Source organism: Lathyrus oleraceus, chromosome 2 (assembly GCF_024323335.1).
Source record: "Lathyrus oleraceus cultivar Zhongwan6 chromosome 2, CAAS_Psat_ZW6_1.0, whole genome shotgun sequence".
Classification (NCBI taxonomy): domain Eukaryota; kingdom Viridiplantae; phylum Streptophyta; class Magnoliopsida; order Fabales; family Fabaceae; genus Lathyrus; species Lathyrus oleraceus.
Genome location: NC_066580.1, coordinates 24393743 through 24412986, shown reverse-complemented (window position 1 = coordinate 24412986; position 19244 = coordinate 24393743). Strand labels below are relative to the sequence as shown.

Below are 19244 nucleotides of genomic sequence, written 5' to 3'. Positions count from 1 at the left end.
GGAAATAATTTCTTGGCTACTTGAAAAGAACTAGAGTAGAAAACAAAGTGGGATAGCTAGGAGGTTAGGAAGGTTATTGTTCTTGAGTGTTTATGTTGTCGGTGGAGGCATGATGATCTTTGATGTAAGCACTAAAATAAGAATGTGAGAAGGTGAAGTTGGGTTTGGTTTTGGTTTTGGTTTTGGTTTTCAAAATGGGGTTGGAGGTTTCCCAAGTTGGTCGAAGGCCAACAATTGCTGATAGGTAGAATAACGCAGAGGTAACCATCCCACATGGTAGATAAAATGTGTTTATCGAAGCTTCCCAATGGCAAATAGCAGTAACAAATATATAAGGGTTATACTTAGGGCAAACTCGTGAGAGTTGTATCAAATCAAAAATACCCTTCTCTTTCCATGTTTTTCCTTTTTTGTTGGACTTTATCTAGCCAGTTAACATAAGAGGCATTGTTGATTGAGGGGGTGGAACGGAAAACACAGTTTCTCATGAAACTAAAATCAAAATGTTTGTCCTCAAACATAAGGGGTTTGCATAATGAGAGACAAGGAAAGAAAATCTCTAAGTTCTATGTTTCTTGTTTAAACTAGGTAGAGGGTCCATGAAAGCATGAATAGTACCGACAATGTAGTAAGGAATTAGTACTTGGGAAAATAAAATTGCAATTTTTTCTTCTTGTATTGGAGGTTCTAGTACGTAAGTGTGACCATCTCTAAATATGGGAGCTTTGAGTTTGGCAGCAAAGTGAACCTACGGTTCACGCTTAGGGAGAGAACTTGAAGCCATTTCTGAGTGAAAAAAGAAGTTTGTTGAAGGAATGGAAACATGACTTGCAGAAAGGATGAAGTGTTTCTAGGGTTTTGAGGATGAAGAAGGTGGCGAAAAGAAAAAAGAAATGAGGAAGGAGCATATATATAGTCGTGGGGAGAAAACATTTCATTTTTCCTCTAAAAAGCTGGACAAATGGTGTCTCGAATTGGATAATTAGCATTTAATTTTTTAGGAAAATTAAATTAAGTTATTTCCTTTAATATGATATAATTTTATGGCCCATAATTGTCCTAGGAAACCGGAGTGATGATGACAATCTACAACGATTTGGTGAAAAGTGGTCATGATGACTAAAAACGTCCAATTACCATGACGGATGAAAACCATCTTGAACAATATAGAGTTGTTACTAAAAATGCCACATTTTTCCATCTTTCATACATGATCGAAAGTAACATTTTTTTTTGGGGGTGGGGGGGGGGGGGGGCATTTGTTAGCCTGAATTTTTTAGCTAAAACAGATTCAATAAATAATGGTAATGACCACGTTTGAAAATGCTAAGTGTTAAGAGACTCAAACATAGATTCGACTTATTAACCATGTCGACTAAAGATGGTCAGACCACCTTGTTAGTTGATCTGGGATATAGTGTATTTTAACTCCCACAGAGCCCAATTTGGAAGAGTCTCAGGAACAAATCCATAATATTATGATCACTCTCTCTTCAAAACATGTCCAGAATCTCGAAGAGGTTTGTACTAATCAACACTTTGACATGGAGATAAGGTGCACATGTGTCTCATTTGACATGTTCATTTGATTGTTGGGGACTTAGGATATTTTGAAGTCCAAAGATTAGGTGATTTGGAGGTGTCTTGATGCCACAATAGGAATCGACAAGGGACTCTCGAAAGAGGCGGTTATGGGGGTTCAAAAGAAATTATCAACATGATGGATGGTTTGCAGCAATTTTAACATTGAAGATATGGGAAACCAAACTAGAGGGTCGAAGCTCGCGTAAGGGGATACATGTCAATTTCATTGGAGATAATTGTTATAGATGGTTCACATTGTATAAGTATATAAGTTGATCTCATTTTTGTGATCAGAGGTTGCAAATTTCATTTATTCTCTATTGAACTAAAGTATACAAGTCACTGAGAGAAATTATTTGTGAGAAAATGTATGTTTGTGTCCTTTCTTTAAATTCTTTAAGAATTTTCAATTAAAGCATTTACTTTTGACATTGATTATTATTTTTATATATTTTCTTAATCCATACGCAATTTTATATTGTCTCATTTAGAGTTTATGGTCAGTTTGCCAACATTCAAACATCTAAGGTTCAATCACAAGTACTTTTTTGTTGTACTTTTCTGCACAAATTATCCTTAGAATTTTTTAGTTTAATCCATTAAGTGAACTAAAACTCGTGATTTTTTACTAAAAATACTAGTAAACAACATGGCCCTCACAAAGAATCGTAACCACCTCCTTCTTTCCAGTCAAGGGATTTGAGGTCTCCTCTTAATAAGTCACCTACATCTAAGTATGAAATGAGAGCAAATTACAAGCAAAAACAAGGACCATACAAAACACGAATAACATTCAAAAATAGTAAACTAACTAAGATATGATGAAAGAGGGTATATTATAAAAACATGTCAAAATACCGTAAACTTTTCGTCATCCACTAGCCGACCATCTCGAACCACTCGAAACAAGTCCATCTGACTTAAGTCTAGGTTCGGGTAAAATAATGTCACATGTTCCCTCGCCATCTCAAAATACTGGTCGGAGGCAGCCACAATCTCGTCCTTGAGTGATGACACCTCCTTCTCTAGACCTATTACAGACTTTAGACCCTTCTCGAGTGACTTCTCTATGCATTTTCCTTCCTCAATGTGAGTCAGGGCCTTGGTGGCTACCCCTCGAGTGTGGGCCCTTAAATCATCCAACCCTTCTCCATTTCCACTATCTCCCTTTGACACTCTTGGATGTGTCCTTCGATAAGTTCCACCTTGGATTGTAGTTCTAAGATCACATAGATATGCTTTTCCCGATGATATCCAGAAGACTTGTTGAGAAGTGACTGATAGTATCCATAAAAAACCTCTAGGAGAAAAGTATGGTGCCCGATGAACTAAACGACATTGAAGAAAACGCCATTCCATAATGATGGTCTAGAAACTCTTATCGTAGGAACAGGCATACCTCTTTCCTTTTCTCCCTCACCTACTCCCTAGAGACTTCCTGAAGGTTCAAAAGGATCCTCTCCCAACCGCTAAATTTTGGGAGGACGGGCCTCATCATCACGAGATGTCTCACCCTATTGCTTATCCCTAGCCAAAGTTGAATCCCTTGAGAAAGGAATGAGCTAGACAGCAGGTTGTAGTGTGGCTTGCATCCAGACAAATCTCTCTCTCCTTTTCTTGAGCGAGATTATCATAATATCCTCTGCAAAAAAGGATCACCTCTTGTTCAAAGGGAGAAAAGGCATTGAATTTTATCCCTTTGATAAGATGAGGATCTCATATCTATGACAAAGGAAAAATATGAGCCTTTATTGTCCATGTGGTCACTAGAGAGGCACCATCTCGCCCTCTGACTTGCACGAACCTATCCTTCCAATCCTAGTATTGATTTGAATAAGGTTCCAATAAATGCCTACCTAGTAGAGCCCAAAAAGTTATCCAACCATTGTTATGGAAGACGTTTATGCTAAATAATGAAAGGAACACTCAAATGGTATAGGTGACACCCAGATTACATCGAATTATCTGAAAATCCCTAAGAATACTCCATATGTTAAGTGTGATCTGGGAAGGGGAAACATTAACCGTCGCAAAGAAATTTGTCTCAAGATGTAAATGAGATCAAAACTCGTAATTCATTAATAATATGGAGATATAAGTAAAAGTATGGAGCAAATAGTCTGCCTATAATGGCCATATTAGCTCTCTATATCTCTGAACATGGTTCCAGGACCACGTCCTCTTCATCCTCGTCCTAGAAAATTCAATACCCTGATGAAACCTCTTGATCATGTCAAGACTGGAGTATTGAGACACATTGTCTCAAACGTGAACATGGTTGGTCTTCTTCCTAGCATTTAGCTTCTAACCTAAGGGGGAAAAAGGGAGAGAGAACAACAATATTTGCGTCCTAAGAACGAACCATATAATGCCTTTCTCCTCTCTGGAACTTTCCTATACCTGTGTATTTTTCCTGATGGAACAAAATAGAAGTTCCAATAGGGAAGAAAAGGGAAAAGACTGCCTAGAAGTTATATCAGGATCTTTTATAGAAGACCCATAACGCGAACAACGTAACGATTTGATGGAAAGACTGTTGCAAGGAATGAAAGGGTTTCCACGCATTAAAGACACATGTCAGAAAATAGGTATACTAGTTTTCCCTATAAACGTGCAAGCTTTCATAATTGACGGATGTCTTGATATCCCCAGAGTCATACAAGTGACGTTTAACATCTCCAGTGACACATTATATACTCAGGGGACACCTGGCAAATAGGTGTTGACTCACCCTCAACTGAGGGACTCTCCCTCCAACTAAAGGAGTCACCCAAAAATGAGGGACTCACCCTCCAACTAAAGAAGCCATCCACAACTAATGGACTCACCCTTAATTGGGAGAATCGGCCTCCAACTAAAGGAACTACCAACAACTGAGGGACTCTCCCTAGCCACAAAGTTCAACCCAATGGATGTTTAAAACATATCGCTCTTTGCAAGTCCTCAGGCTTGAGGGACTGTGTAGTGATATATTTGTAAAGACCCTAAATAGGATGACACATATCATTCAATAGGGATCCTACCCCGTGAGGCGCCGCAGGCAAGCCCTAATCGTTATAAAACCACTAAGGACTCTTGTCATCCTTACTTAGTTTAGAGATATCCGCACTTCGGTATTTTTTACACGTACAATTTTGTTTAGACTAAATAACACAAAATTAAAGAAAATTATCAAAGTTGAGAAAGCATGCAGGTATACGATTTCATCAAGTAATCATGTAAAATAAACTCTTGGTCAGTTATATGATTTCTTATTTCTTGTTTCCTTAGTATGTCTCAACCTATTATTTTGCGTATAATTTTGTTTCAGACAAGTGACGTGAATTTTATTGAATCTATTAACATATGAGTCATACTCGTTTAATCGATTCAACAACATTCCGTAGTGATATGGAATGGTAGTTGTAAATCTAACCATATTACTGGCAAATAGAAATTACATATATAATTATTCTTGATCCATTAAATATAAAATTTTCCCATCATTATTTTAATCAAAAGATAAATTTCAAAGTTTAACATTGGAATGGATTATGAAAAAAAAATTAACAATATCGATATACCAATAAGATTTTATATAAATGTTGAACAAATAGCATTTTACGGTTTTTTTACCGAGATAACCCAGTTTTTCGAAAAAATTCCCAAAATAACCCAATTTTTAGCAAAATTCCCAATCTACCCCACTTTTAGGAGGAGGCGCCAATTGAATTGACGACTCCTCTTAAAAATTGCAAGGAGGCGCCAATTGGATTGGCTAGGGCAGGTGCCCTAGCCAATCCAATTGGCGCCTATGTGTAATTTTTAATAGGAGTCGCCAATTCAATTGGCGAAACCCTTAAAACAGACTCAAATGGAAAAACCTCCAACATGAAAGTTGTAGATCTTTTCAAGACAATGAATTTGGATATAAATTTTGCATCATTTGGAATTTTTATGAGAAAGTTATGGGCAGTTGAAGTTGGACTTCTGAGTTTTTCAACTGTTATCTGACCTATAATGTCTTGCATTATCGCATGTGTTTCTTTTAGAATTATGAAATTTTGTCCAACATAACATTTGAAGTAGACATCTCAAATTTTTCAATGCACTTGGTCCCACCTCAAAATAATTAAAAATGAGTGAGTTAGGTCCCTGCGAGCTTGACCCAAAATTAGGGTTTCTGTCAAAATGACCTATAATGTTTTGAAATGAATGATGAGCTTCCAAGTTTCAAATGGATTTTTGATGAACATGAAAGTTGTTCATATGGCGACTCTTCTTAAAACTTGAATGGAGGCGCCAATTGGATTGGCTAGGGCAGGTGCCCTAGCCAATCCAATTGGCGCCTATGTGTAGGTTTTAAGAGGAGGCGCCAACTCAATTGGCGACTCCCTCATAAAATGCCTTTTTTGTCTTATAAATAGATGCGTTGTGTGACCAATTGTTCCACAACTCATATAATCATTTGGCTATCATGTTTGGTGTTCGTCACCGATACGGTAAGGTGATTTATGCGAGAGACAAACCTCAATTGCTGATGCTGTTTTGGAACATCACCACGTTAGATCAACCGAAGAGGGAGCTGGCTCGATGGTTAGACGGGAAAATACCAGAAGGGGAAAAAATCAGAAGTATTGAGAGACTTGACAGTATCTTTGGTTGGGTGCGAATGAAGACTGATAAGGATGCTAGGGAAATGATGTTCGGTCAAGACGACATTAATTTGATTGTTGTAATCAGTTAGAATTATTTATGTTTTCAGATGTTTTGTACTGATGTTTGTTATGAAACTCGTTGTAACAAGAACTTAATGATATATAATGATTGATTGTTACAGAAATACAATGTTACAAAAAGCTTAAGATCTAGATACAATGTTACAAAAAGCTTAAGATCTAGATGATGCTCCTTGATTGGGACAGTTGTTTTTGTTGTATCCTGGTTGACGACAGATACTACATAATCTTATCATTTTATCTGTGGAATCCATCTCTGTTCTAATACGTGTGCTGTTTGGCCTTCCTTTCTTCTTTCTATGCATCTCTTCATTGTGCCAAACAATATCTCCTTCATATGGAGGCCAGTAATCCTCCATTGGTAGTACTGAAAAGCTTTGACTATATACATTCATGATGGTGTTGGCCTTGTACACATCAGATAAATGGGTGTAAGCGTCTTGACGAGTATAAGCGCATGCTGCAATGACATGGGAGCAAGGTATGCGGAAGGCCTGAAATTTTCCACAATCGCACCAACTTCTGTGTAGTCTAACAGCGTAGGCTAAATTTGGTCTCCCCTCGTTGTTGCCCATTGTTTCCTGGATGCTGAAATTTTGTCTATGAAGGTCAAAGACTGTTACAACGTGTGTCATAGCTTTGATGCTCTCCTCTTTCATGACCTTCATGCAACACTCACTGAATACTTGTCCGGACATTAACACTGCACTCCATCTTTCACCTCTGGTTGCGAACATAGAAGACAACCTATAATAGGTTGATCTTACCAAGGCGGTTATCGGCAGATTTCGAATTCCTTTGAAAACCCCGTTCATGCATTCCACAATGTTTGTTGTCATGTGGCCCCATCGACAACCACCGTCAAATGCTCTTGTCCACTGCTCTACTGGTATGTTATTTATCCATCTCCCTGCGTCTTCATTAGACAGTTGAATTTCATCACGATAATATTGAAATGACGGCTGAGTTAAAGCATACCCAGCATTCACCACCTTCTTGCGAAGATTCTTATCTTTTATAGCACGCATGAAGTTTTGTGCAATGTGTCTGATACAGTAGACATGTGTAGAAGGAGGATCATGTCATCCGTTGTCATGGTTGTTGTAGGCACTCTCAATGGCAGCATGTCTATCAGAAATCAAACATAGATTGGCTTGTGGAGTGACATGCGTTCTGAGATGTCAAAGAAAGAAACCCCATCCACCAGCCGTTTCACCTTCAACAAGAGCAAAGGCAATGGGAAACACATTGTTGTTACCGTCTTGTGCAACCGCCATGAGCAAAGTACCCTTGTATTTTCCATATAACCAAGTGCCATCAATTTGCAAGAGAGGTTTGCAGAAAGCAAAACCTTTGATGCACGGGTCAAATGCCCAAATGAGACGGTGAAATATTCTATTACCTGTAGCACAGGTTTCGTCTGGCATCATTGTTGGCACTGTCTCCATAATTGCCACAGTTCCTGGGACATAAGTTTTTAGTGCCCATAAAAACCGTGGCAATTCCTTGAATGAATCCTCCCAGTTGCCGAAAACCTGTTCAACAGCCTTTGTCCTCGCAATCCATGCTTTCTTGTAAGATGGAGTATAATTATATGTTGTTCGGATATGGAATATAATTATACTCACCTTCACTATGGGTCTTTATTTACCAATGGCAGAATGTCTTGACATATCAAAGTTGTGCTCAGTTTATGGTGATCTTGTTCAACGTTAGTTGTAACGCAACTGTGGGGTGGGTCTATTAAAGCGATCTCCCAAGAGTCATTTTTCTTCTTGTAAGACGCAGCCAAACGAAACTTACAAAGCATGTTACGACATTCGATAACATACCTTCTAGAATCAGTGCGTTTCACTGTAAAGTCAGCAAAGTTGTTCATGTTGAATTTTTTGATTGCCAAGACACATTCTTCTTTGGTACGAAACATGTCTCCCACCTTTAATTCGCCTACTTGTCTCGGATACGAATTATAGAAGACACTGTCGGATGTTTCATCGTCGTGAAGATCCATATTTGTCATATGTTGAGGAGGATTGTAGGCATGACTAGGAGGTATTGGTGGTGGTTGAGCATCATCTTCATCGTCGTTGTTCAACATGTGATCAACCTGTATCTCGGTCTCCTCTTCTTCTTCATCAACAACGTCGACTTCTACTTCTGCTTCTGGGTTGAGTTCATCTGACCATTGTGCATCATCTGCATCACCTTCACCAGTTTCATCCTGATCGGTTAGTTGAGACTGTTGAGACGATATACATGGTTGTAGAGTAATGTACAACTCGATACAATCCATGCCTGAATGTTCATGACTAAGAAACATGTTTTCAACATCTTCATCGTCTCGTACCTTAAGGGGGGAAAACTTGCATTGACCATTCTCAAAAAATATTACACCTGATCCTATAAAGGATTGTATTCTTTTTTTCAAATGCAAAAAGGTTGCATTTCTCTTGATCGTGATTCTAATGGTATCAGTGTTTCGAAAACAAAAACCATGAAGCTCAGACTCTAAAGTTTCACCGTTGCAGTGAACGTTGACACTGTATAATGATGAAGATGACATTCTGGAGATGAAAACTATTTTGCAAGTGCAGATGAATGTGAGTGAAGTGTCTTGGATGTTGATAGTAAGACACTTAAATAGATGGTATCAGTGTCTCACATGCTAGCTAGTTCTGAGATGATGTGTCGGACATTGAAGCTACTCTGAGATAATGTGTCAAGCATGCAAGCTAGTTCTGAGATGATGTGTTTGTCATGCAAGACAGTGTGAGTTGATGTGTCAAGCATACTAGCTAGTTCTGAGATGATGTGTCTGTCATGCAAGACAGTGTGAACAAACACTGGTGCAGAATCGTCAACGTGGGTTAGGGCCAAGGGTTAGGGTAGCTAGGGGGTGTGGGGCCGGAGGTCGGTTAGGTGATCCCGGTCATCACCATTAGGATTCTTTGTGTAAACTCCAAATTTTATTAATATCAAGTCCTATTATATCAAATTTATCTTTGTGTAAACTCCAAACATTAGGTTTTTTTGTTTAAACTCCATTTTGGCAAAATTCACATACATATGTTTTGACTGAAACCCTAATTTTTGGTCAACTACCCAAGAACCTAACTCACTCATTTTTAATGATTTTGAGGCGGGACAAAGTGCATTTCAAAGTTTGAGATGTTTACTTAAATTTTTATGTTGGACAAAATTTCATAATTCAAAAATAAACACATATGATAATACAAAACATTATAGGCCACATAACAATTGAAATGTCAAAGAGTCCAAGTTCAGGTGCCCATACCTTTCTCAAAAAAAATGCAAATTATGCAAAAGTTTTGTCCAAATTCATTGTCTTGAAAATATCTACAACGTTTATGTTGAAGGTTTTGTCATTTGAGGATTTTATCATTCAAACAGAAGGGCTTGAAGTTGGTCCCTTTTGGCAAAATACACATACACATGTTTTGACAGAAACCCTAATTTTGGGTCAAGTTCGCAAGGACCTAACTCACTCATTTTTAATTATTTTGAGGTGGGACCAAGTGCATTGCAAAATTTGAGATGTCTACTTCAAATTTTATGTTGGACAAAATTTCATAATTCTAAAAGAAACACATGCGATAGTGCAAAACATTATAGGTCAGATAATAGTTGAAAAACTCAGTAGTCCAACTTCAACTGCCCATAACTTTCTCAAAACAAATCCAAATGATGCAAAATTTATGTCCAAATTCATTTTCTTGAAAATATCTACAACTTTTATGTTGGAGGTTTTCTCATTTGAGACTTTTTTAAGGGTGTCGCCAATTGGATTGGCGCCTCCTCTTAAAAATTACACATAGACGCCAATTGGATTGGCTAGGGCAGGTGCCCTAGCCAATCCAATTGGCGCCTCCCTTTAAATTTTAAGAGGAGTCGCCAATCCAATTGGCGACACCTCCTAAAAGTGGGATAGTTTGGGAATTTTTTTGAAACGTGGGGTATTTTGGAAAAAATTTCGAAAAACTGGGTTATCTCGGTAAAAAAACCGCATTTTCCAATAGAATCATAATAACTATATTTATTCTCAAACAAAACAAAAACTATATTTAGTCTCAAAGAAAGAAAAATTAGCTATTCATAATGATAATTGCTTTATACAAAATTAAGAAAATATCAAGTAGCATCCAAGCTTAAATCTTCAAGGATGATAGCCTTCACCTCTACTTTTGATAAGCCTTTGTCCCTTCTTGTATTTTTCTAACTTTCTAACAAATATATCCTCAAAATTCTGATATTGACTTCTATTTATAGAGTCTGAGTTAATGACGTTTCACTAGCAAATTGTCTTTATATTTTGGTCTATAAAGTGTTAGAAAAAGCATGAAAGTACTCATAGCTTAATTTAAACATTATTACCCCAATTAAACATCATTACTCCAAATAATAATAAATTGAGGATTTTAACGTGTTTATTATTTTAAAAAAATCGATTGTGCTATAATTTTTGTTTTCATTTTAGCCATTTATCAATACACTAAACCCAAGAGGGTTGAGAGTCACAAATCATTTAAAATACTTCATCTTATTACAATTTCTTCTAGTTAATCAACTATCTATTTATTAAAATTAACTATCATCAAACTTCTTCTTAATATGATATTTTTAAAAAATAATTATACTATTCAAAGAGCATATTTATAATTAATAAATGTTAAAAAGATCAAAATTATCTTCGTTTGTCATTTCGTTTATCTTTTACTTTTTATTTTTAACTTTCTCATTTTTTTTTTATTTTTTTTATTCAAATTTTAAGTTTTTCTTACCTTCTTTTTTTCATACTTTCTCACTTTCCTTTTAATATTTTCTCTCTCTATATTTTCTTTTTTATAAATATAAATAACAAAATTTAAACAGATTTTTAATTGAATGAAAAGAATACAGAAAAATGTGTTGAATTTTTAAAACACAATTTAATTTCAAAATAAAAACATAATTATTTTATAGTTTTTAAAAAAATATTCATAATTTATATGATCATTATTCATTTTAATAAGTAACTCATTTGAATTTACATATTTATCTAAATACATAAATACATTATGATATACACAACTAATTTTCTATTTCACACGTCAGAATAATATTTATTTTATTTTAATCAATAATTATTTTTATTTGAGAGACATTTTTTATTTTCAAATGTAAAAAAAAATTATAATTGTTTAATACAATTGAGTTTATATTATTATTATTATTCATTTTAAAATTAAATAACATATTTTAAATTGACATATATACCTAAATACATTTTATATTGTATCAAATTTTATACTGTATCAAATTAGATATCACTAAAAAATTATACATACCACAAACTTTTCATCTCACGAATTAGTATTACAATAATATATATTTTATTTTAATCAATAATTGCATTTAATTAAGATATACATTTTTTATTTTTAAATATGAAATTTTTTATTATTTTTAATTTACACGTATATTTAAATATATTTTATATTATATTAAATAAGTTTCCTCGTGCGGAAGCAGAACCATCTTGCTAGTAAAATTTCAAACAAACACTTAAAATGAGAAGCTATACATCTCATAAAAATCATTATAAAAAATATATATTTATAAAATATGTCAATTTTGTGATTTTACATGAATTTCTAAGTTACTTAATGTGTAACTTCAAATCAATCAAATTGCAAGGGCTGTTCATAGGCAAAGAATATGAATAAATAAGAAAAAGTAAAAGTAGAGAAAAATCTGTAATTAATAAAAATGAAGTTAACTTGACAAAAATAAATAATGAAGTTAATTTATTTTTTAAATCTAGATATCCGGTTTTACGACCGACTAATTCAAGAAAACCAATTCTACCGACTATTATATGCACACTCTAAAAACCCAAGTCTTCACCACTAGACGACTGCGTCGAAGAAGTTAATTAGAAATAAATAAGTCTTTTTCCACACTCAAATAAGGAGTAGGACATAACACAAATTTTGAAGACCTCATCTTAGAAAAAGGAAACATTAGAGCCAAATTAGAAACATCAAATTCAGTTGTGTCCCATCTTCATCACAAACGAGAAATGCATACTAAAAATCAAACCATTTACATAAACATGAATCTATTCAAACTTCTTTCCTTTGAGATTTCCCTTGGGGATTTTGCTAAGCAAACCAGAATCCACCTTCTTATACTGATTTTGCATCTGATCAAGTACCTTGTACACGAAGTTATCGATCTGATCGTCATACCTTTCATAGAGAACTGGGAGCGTATGTGCGGCAACAAAACCTAGAAGGCAACATAAAAAAGTTATAGCAATCATGTTCAAGTATGACCAAAACAACATCAACTAGCAAACATCGCCGTTTGCAATTTAGAAACATTCTTCATGCCCTCTCTCCTCTCATTGTTCATTTTGCTTTCATTTTTCATATTATACAGTTCTAGTGTCAGAGCCATCTTAAGTTTTTTTGGAGGTCATGTATAGGTTAGTCATAGTTCAACTGAGACAAAACAACTAGAGGCACTATTTAACCATGACAGTCAAGAAGGAAGATCTCTCACCGATATAGATGACAGTCAAGAAGTTGCACCAGCCCCCGATCACAGCACCAGCCCATAAGCTTACTAGAACCTGCATATGTTTTAAGCATTATCGCAAATTCGATCAATGTGTTTTGTTTTTTGAATTCAAAACTATTGTTTTAAGCATGAATATGGATTGTAAAAGACAATACCAAAGTAAGAATGCATCTAGAAAACCTACAAGAATAAATTGCTTCAAGTTTCCTCCACATGAAACATTTTGAAGAACCCTCAAACCACGGTTAATCTCAGCACCAACCGCAGTTGCAATATTTACAAAGAAATCTTCCGGGAGAACCAGACGCGGAACTTTAGATGGCCTGCTGTCACCGCATAGAAAAAAGCATTATTAAAGCTGTAAAATAGTATAATACGTTTAGATTAAAATCGGAAAAAAAAAATCATAGATGCTTGGAAAACCTGCTAAACACGCCGGAAGCATTTGTCCAAAGAAACTGTACAGACATGACAAGAACAAGACCAAGGAAAAGAAGAGATAGGAAATTATAATTAAGCCATTCAAAAAGCACCCATATAGCTGTTGCCGCAGTTAAAACACTTGCTGAGATCTTCTTGTTCCTCCATAACAGGACATCAGCAGCTATGTCATTCAAAGGGTAAAAACAGATTTAAAATCTGAAGCCAATATGATAGATTTTACATGAAATTCGCTAGAAATGACAATGCCATACATTTTCCACCGCCTAAAATATGGTGCACGGGTTTCTCGCGTCCAAACAATCTATTAAACTGGGAGGTCATTGAGTTTGCCGTCACATCTTGAAAGTATGACGCAGATTTTTGCTTCTCGGCAAGTGTTTCCACGAAATTGTTGAGAAGCTTTTCAGCACTAATTTTGTCAGACATTGTTCCCGTAAATCTAACGATAAAAAGAACATCATAAATTTTGTTATGTAATGGCTATCATGTCTAACACCATTGCAAATATCAATCACCATTTACAGAAAAAATCAACAAACATGAAGGTGTTGAGAAGCTTTTCAGCAGTAATTTATGATTAAGTCAACACTCAACACACAATCACACACACACCACAAGCCGGTCTTCATGATAAGAGAGGACAAAATGGAAAACACTTATAACTTGAAGAATTAGTGTCAGAAACTTAATCAAATCTACATGCTTAATCGATATTTTAACTTAACTTTCATGACACTGATTCTTTAATGTTTTCTCGCTGTCCATTTTCAAGCCGAAAACCACAACCAAAAACAAGAAAATAAAACTCCAATAACTTGCCCCGGGTCAAAAGCTCAAAGCAGCATTCACACTCAAGGTTCCAAAAACATACCCTAGTCAAAAGCTTAAGACATAATTCCCATTCAAAGTTTAAAAATCCATCTGCAACCGCAATTATGGTCACAACATCAAAGTTTTTCTATCTCTCCAACTACATTGAGGCTTCATTGACCATATATGACCACAATTTTCCGCAATATCAAGGATCAGGAACACTATTTAAACCTTGTTCACATTTGCATAGAAACTCGCACACACAACCGTGAATACCAAGTTCAAACCCTAATGATATCGTCCAACCTAGCAATATCAACTTCGACCAGTTGAGCTAGGATTTGCGGACATTCACATTTGCATTTTATTTATACTAAAGAGAGACTGAAAAGCCAATTCAACCATGTAGAAAATCATTTTAGTAGGTCAAACATCACAGAACACCCAAAATTAAAATAATAAAAAAAAACACTACCACTAATAATAACAATAATAATATTTAAAAAAATTGATCTCTACTCTCAAAGCAAAGAAGCAACCAAGACCATTGAGAAAAAAAAAACTTTTTAAAAATAAAATAAAATTAGAAAGCAGAAAAAGCAAAAGGGGTTTCACAAAAAGTTCATCTTTTTATCTCTTATCCATCTAAATTCAGAGTCTTAAGTAACTGCATTTAACATACAATGGCACACATAGATCCTTAAACCAAGAAATTCGAACTCAATTTTCCATGCAACAAACACCTGCAAAAACCTAACAGAACAGTTTTTTTCAGATAATTCAACAACACAGTGTAAAAAAATTGGCAAAAAAATAAAATTGAAGAGATGAATTAAGAGAATGCTTAAAGTAAGAAGCGTGAAAAGATGGAAGAATGTGAAAGAAGATGAAATGAAAGAGATGAAGTGAATGGGTTTGAAGATCGAACCAGAATGAAGAGAGGGAAGTAGAAGCCAAGTAGTAATGAAGTGAAGTGACTGAAAAAGGAAAGATAGTTTAGAAAGAAGGGTGTGCGTGTGGCAATAATGTGTGTTTTAGAAAATGAAAATAAAAAATGGAATATTTGTTTTATTTTTATTATAAACCGATTATCTTTAGCATGCAATTGTAGAAGGCAACATGTCAATTTATCCAATAATATCTCTCAAACAAAGTCGTAAAATCTTGAACTTCATCATTGCAGTAATATCAAAGTTCATAACATCTTTTTCCATCCTACAACAGCACGAAGAAATATGTTAAATTCTATATTGTTTTTTCAAATATGCAAAATGCATTATCAAGCATAAACTAAAATATTTTGTAAAATCAAACCATTTGATTCTCAACCAATGATCAAATGTATTCATCTGATAGCAATCAAATATCTCAACTAACAAAGCTTAACAACTAACAAAGAAAATGGTGTAGATTTAAAGTGTAGCGTAAAGGAAAAAGAAAAAGTCGTTTACCAACTAACATAGTACTTGGAATACCTCCTTGTAAACAACATTTGTAGTAGTCGAACATGATGCATTCTTCTTGTCATGTATTAAGATTTTCAAACTACTTTTGCTCTTAATTCTTGAAATTGCAATATACAATTGGTCATGACTAAAAACAAGTGTAGGCAAATACAATCTCACATTATCAAGTGATTGACCTTGGGACTTATTTATTGTCATTGCGTATGAGACAATGATCGAAAATTGTCTCATAATCAACTTGAATAATCATGGTGAATCAGAAGGTGACGCAGACATTCGGAGAATGTAAATTATGTTACCAATATTCTTTCCAGACATGATTTTTGTCTCAATGGCGTGATTTGTTAACCTTGTCATAATTAATCGTGTTCTATTACACAACCCTTTAGCCTGATCCAAATTTCTCATTAGCATAATAGGGGTTCCAACTTTCAATTTGATACTATGATTTGGTAGACCTAATGTTCTCAAAGAACTAAGAAATTCCAGAGTTAGAACTTCGTAAGCTTGATTATAATTGACTTTCGTTCTATCAATTGTGGTTGCATTTGAATAGAAACAAAAACATGTGTTTCTTGACTTCATATCATTTAAAATGATTTACTTTCAAAAATATAATAATACACAATTACCTCTATTACTTGTGAAATATTCGTGATATCGCATGAGTTTTGTCTGGTTTCATATTACACGTCGCGATATCTCATTTGTCAGCTTTGAGATTTGTATTACAAATCATAAACATTCACATAATAAAAAATATAGACTAAATATATGTATCAACCTTTATGCAATCTCTCCAAATAGTATTATCAAATATTTGTAAAAACAATAGACTTATTTGATAAAAAAAATAAGCGTTTAGAACCCGTGTGTTCGTTTATAACAATATTTGTAACTTATTCCCATTTGTAAAAATATTTGTAACTTATTCCTATTTATAAAAATAATTGCATCAACAATAGCATTTTTTCCGTTTATAAAAATATTTATAACTTATTTATGTTTATAAATGTTATTGTATCAAGAGTTTTTTCCTATTTATCAAAATATTTGTAACTTATTCTCGTTTATAAAAGTAATTGTATCAATAGTAGATTTTCTCTCGTATATAAAAATATTTATAACTTACTCTCATTTATAAAAATAATTGTATCAACAATTGACTTTTTCCCATTTATAAAAATATTAATAACTTTTTCCCTTTTATAAATATAATTGTATCAACGGTAAACTGTTTCCCGTTTATAAAAAAATGCATATAATATGAAAATACCAAAGAATTGAATCAAAATTCCATAATGTAGACACGCTATTTTGCGAAGGTTTTTTAACTACTTCTTAGTCTTTTGCTACAAAAATGTGTACATAAATTACTCCCGAAAAGTTATATATAATTTTCAACTTCAACTATTACGTATGGAAGCTTTTCATCACCATTTATCAACAAAAAAAATACACTATAATTTTCAATACAAAACTACTCCAACTTCAACTATTATATAATCAAGACATAAAAAATACATCTTCAACATACTAAAACAGAGTATATAAAATAACTATATCTCCAACTTCATCATATCAATTAGCATGTTGCTTATCTCTATGAACTAGAAAATTATAAGATTATCAATGTGTCAAAGATGTCATATCAATACCAACCACTAAGCTAATAATTAATAAATATAATTTGAGTCTTCAAAACCATCTCATAGAACTCGTATGGAAGTGTTGTTATCTGATTTTAGACAAAATTGCACGCTTAAAATAGACTGATAGTATATATGTGTCACGATTATTCTCCTACACCAATCTCGCATAGTGCATCTTGAAGTTCTCCCTTGTAATCAACATCTTTTTTTCTCAAAATAAAATTTTACTCACCTATTGTGAAAAGACTTATGATATTGTTGGAACATAAAAGTTTTATTGGCCTTACAATTTAATTGAAACCAAGTCCAAAAATAGCTTGAGCCTACATATTGACACAATAAGAATTTGACACCATATTTCATCAACAATTGTACTTACCCATGTAAATATTAAATATTGGGTCAACTATTAAGATGTAAGGCACAATGACAATCCACAATTTATATCGCAGATCAAGATGGAAATAGAAAACATAAAACATATAACGTAAGCTTCCAATATTCCAAAAGAGGAGGAAAATAGAAATACCAATGCTGACAATAATCCAATACTCCCCTGTCAATAACCATATCCATACATTTTCTAAAAGAATAACTGACTAAATCCAGAAAAGAAAGACAAAATTCACACTGAGATACAGATAAATAATAAGTCAACAAAATTAAAAGCAAAACAAACAACAAAAATTTATGAGAATATATTGCATAGTTTTATCAAACACGTGGCGGGCGAACTTGAAATTTAAATAGATAATAATAAATTGAAAGAGGAAGGGAAAAAAATAAACTCCAATTGGAGAATCAATCGTAAACATATTCATGTGAACTTTGTATTCACCAAGACTCTCTCGTGTTCAAAACGCCATAGTTTTTTGCTTTATCTATCAATATAAGAAACAAATGCAAAAATCAAAACTCAAACTCATATTTCACTCAGAAAAATAAAAAATTGAGAAACGAAATCTAGAAGAAAAAAACATACCTAGCAGCAAGAATTGACATAATCATATCAATTAGCAGCACTACATCGATCTGAAAGGGCAACTGTGAGTTTAGTGGTGACAAATAAGTCGTCTGTAGCGTTTTTAAGGCATTGTATGTGGTGTCCGGAAAAACCACGTGCAGTTCATCGGTGGAGATGGAAATGGTGGTTCTGACTCACTTCTTATTATACTTTTTTATTTTGTTTTTATTGTGTGATAGTTGTTTCGGTAATTGTTGAGCTGTGATGAATGAAGAAGAAACTGGTTTTGTGTTGTGTTTTGTTGTTGTATGTGGTTGTTTTTTATGAATGGAAGAAGAAGGTGATAGATTTGTGGTAGTGTTATCGTTGTATGTGATGAAAAAAGTATGTAAAATGGTGGTGCTAGTGTGAGGAATATGATAGTGTGAAAATGGTTGAAGCTTTTTTCTCTTTGAAAAGTGAAGTGTCTCTCTTTGTTGTGGCCTTGTGAACTTCTTCATGTACTGTACAGAACCGGATAGAAGCTGCAACAACGGTGGAGTTGGGGACAGGGGCGGAGAAATGAAGAACATAACGGGACAAAAGCTGCAAATGAGGTGGCGTTGGCTCCGATGGTGGGGTTGGGGACAAAGGTGGGGTAATGGAGATGGTGAGATTTGAATATTTAAAGTGTTTTTAATATCTTAGTAGAGTGTCTTTTGAGTACTCTATGCATGGAGCAGAGTGAAAAGGGAAATTGACATTGAAAGATAGAAAAAGACTTTTAAATTTTGCATGAAAATTAAAAAAGTTTCTTAAATATGTTTAGACAAAAATAACCCTAAAATTAAGAAAAAATAAACTTGATTAAGATGGGTCTAGTGGTAAATTCCTGGGCATAAAATTTTATTAGAAAGATAGTAGATAAAGTCATTAAAATAAATATGCTAATTGTTCCATTAATAGATGCATAAACATTAATATATATATATATATATATATATATATATATATATATATATATATATATATATATATATAT

At 34.0% G+C, this 19244-nt stretch overlaps 1 protein-coding gene across 4 annotated transcripts; it reads right to left on the bottom strand.

Moving 5' to 3' along the window:
- Window positions 1-12281: 12281 nt before the first annotated feature.
- Window positions 12282-15236, bottom strand: LOC127117810 (reticulon-like protein B8). 4 transcript variants are annotated; one of them, XM_051047916.1, is made up of 6 exons: window positions 15070-15236; window positions 13580-13767; window positions 13308-13488; window positions 13069-13210; window positions 12867-12936; window positions 12282-12590 (listed from the first exon to the last, which is right to left on the bottom strand). In XM_051047916.1, exons 2-6 carry the CDS (start codon window positions 13752-13754, stop codon window positions 12421-12423), a joined length of 738 nt encoding a protein of 245 aa, XP_050903873.1. In that variant the 5' UTR covers window positions 13755-13767; window positions 15070-15236; the 3' UTR covers window positions 12282-12420. The 4 variants fall into 4 exon arrangements, with proteins under 4 accessions (XP_050903873.1, XP_050903875.1, XP_050903874.1 ...); XM_051047918.1 differs by having other exon boundaries at window positions 13069-13207; XM_051047917.1 differs by lacking the exon at window positions 15070-15236 and adding an exon at window positions 14824-15040.
- Window positions 15237-19244: the final 4008 nt, after the last annotated feature.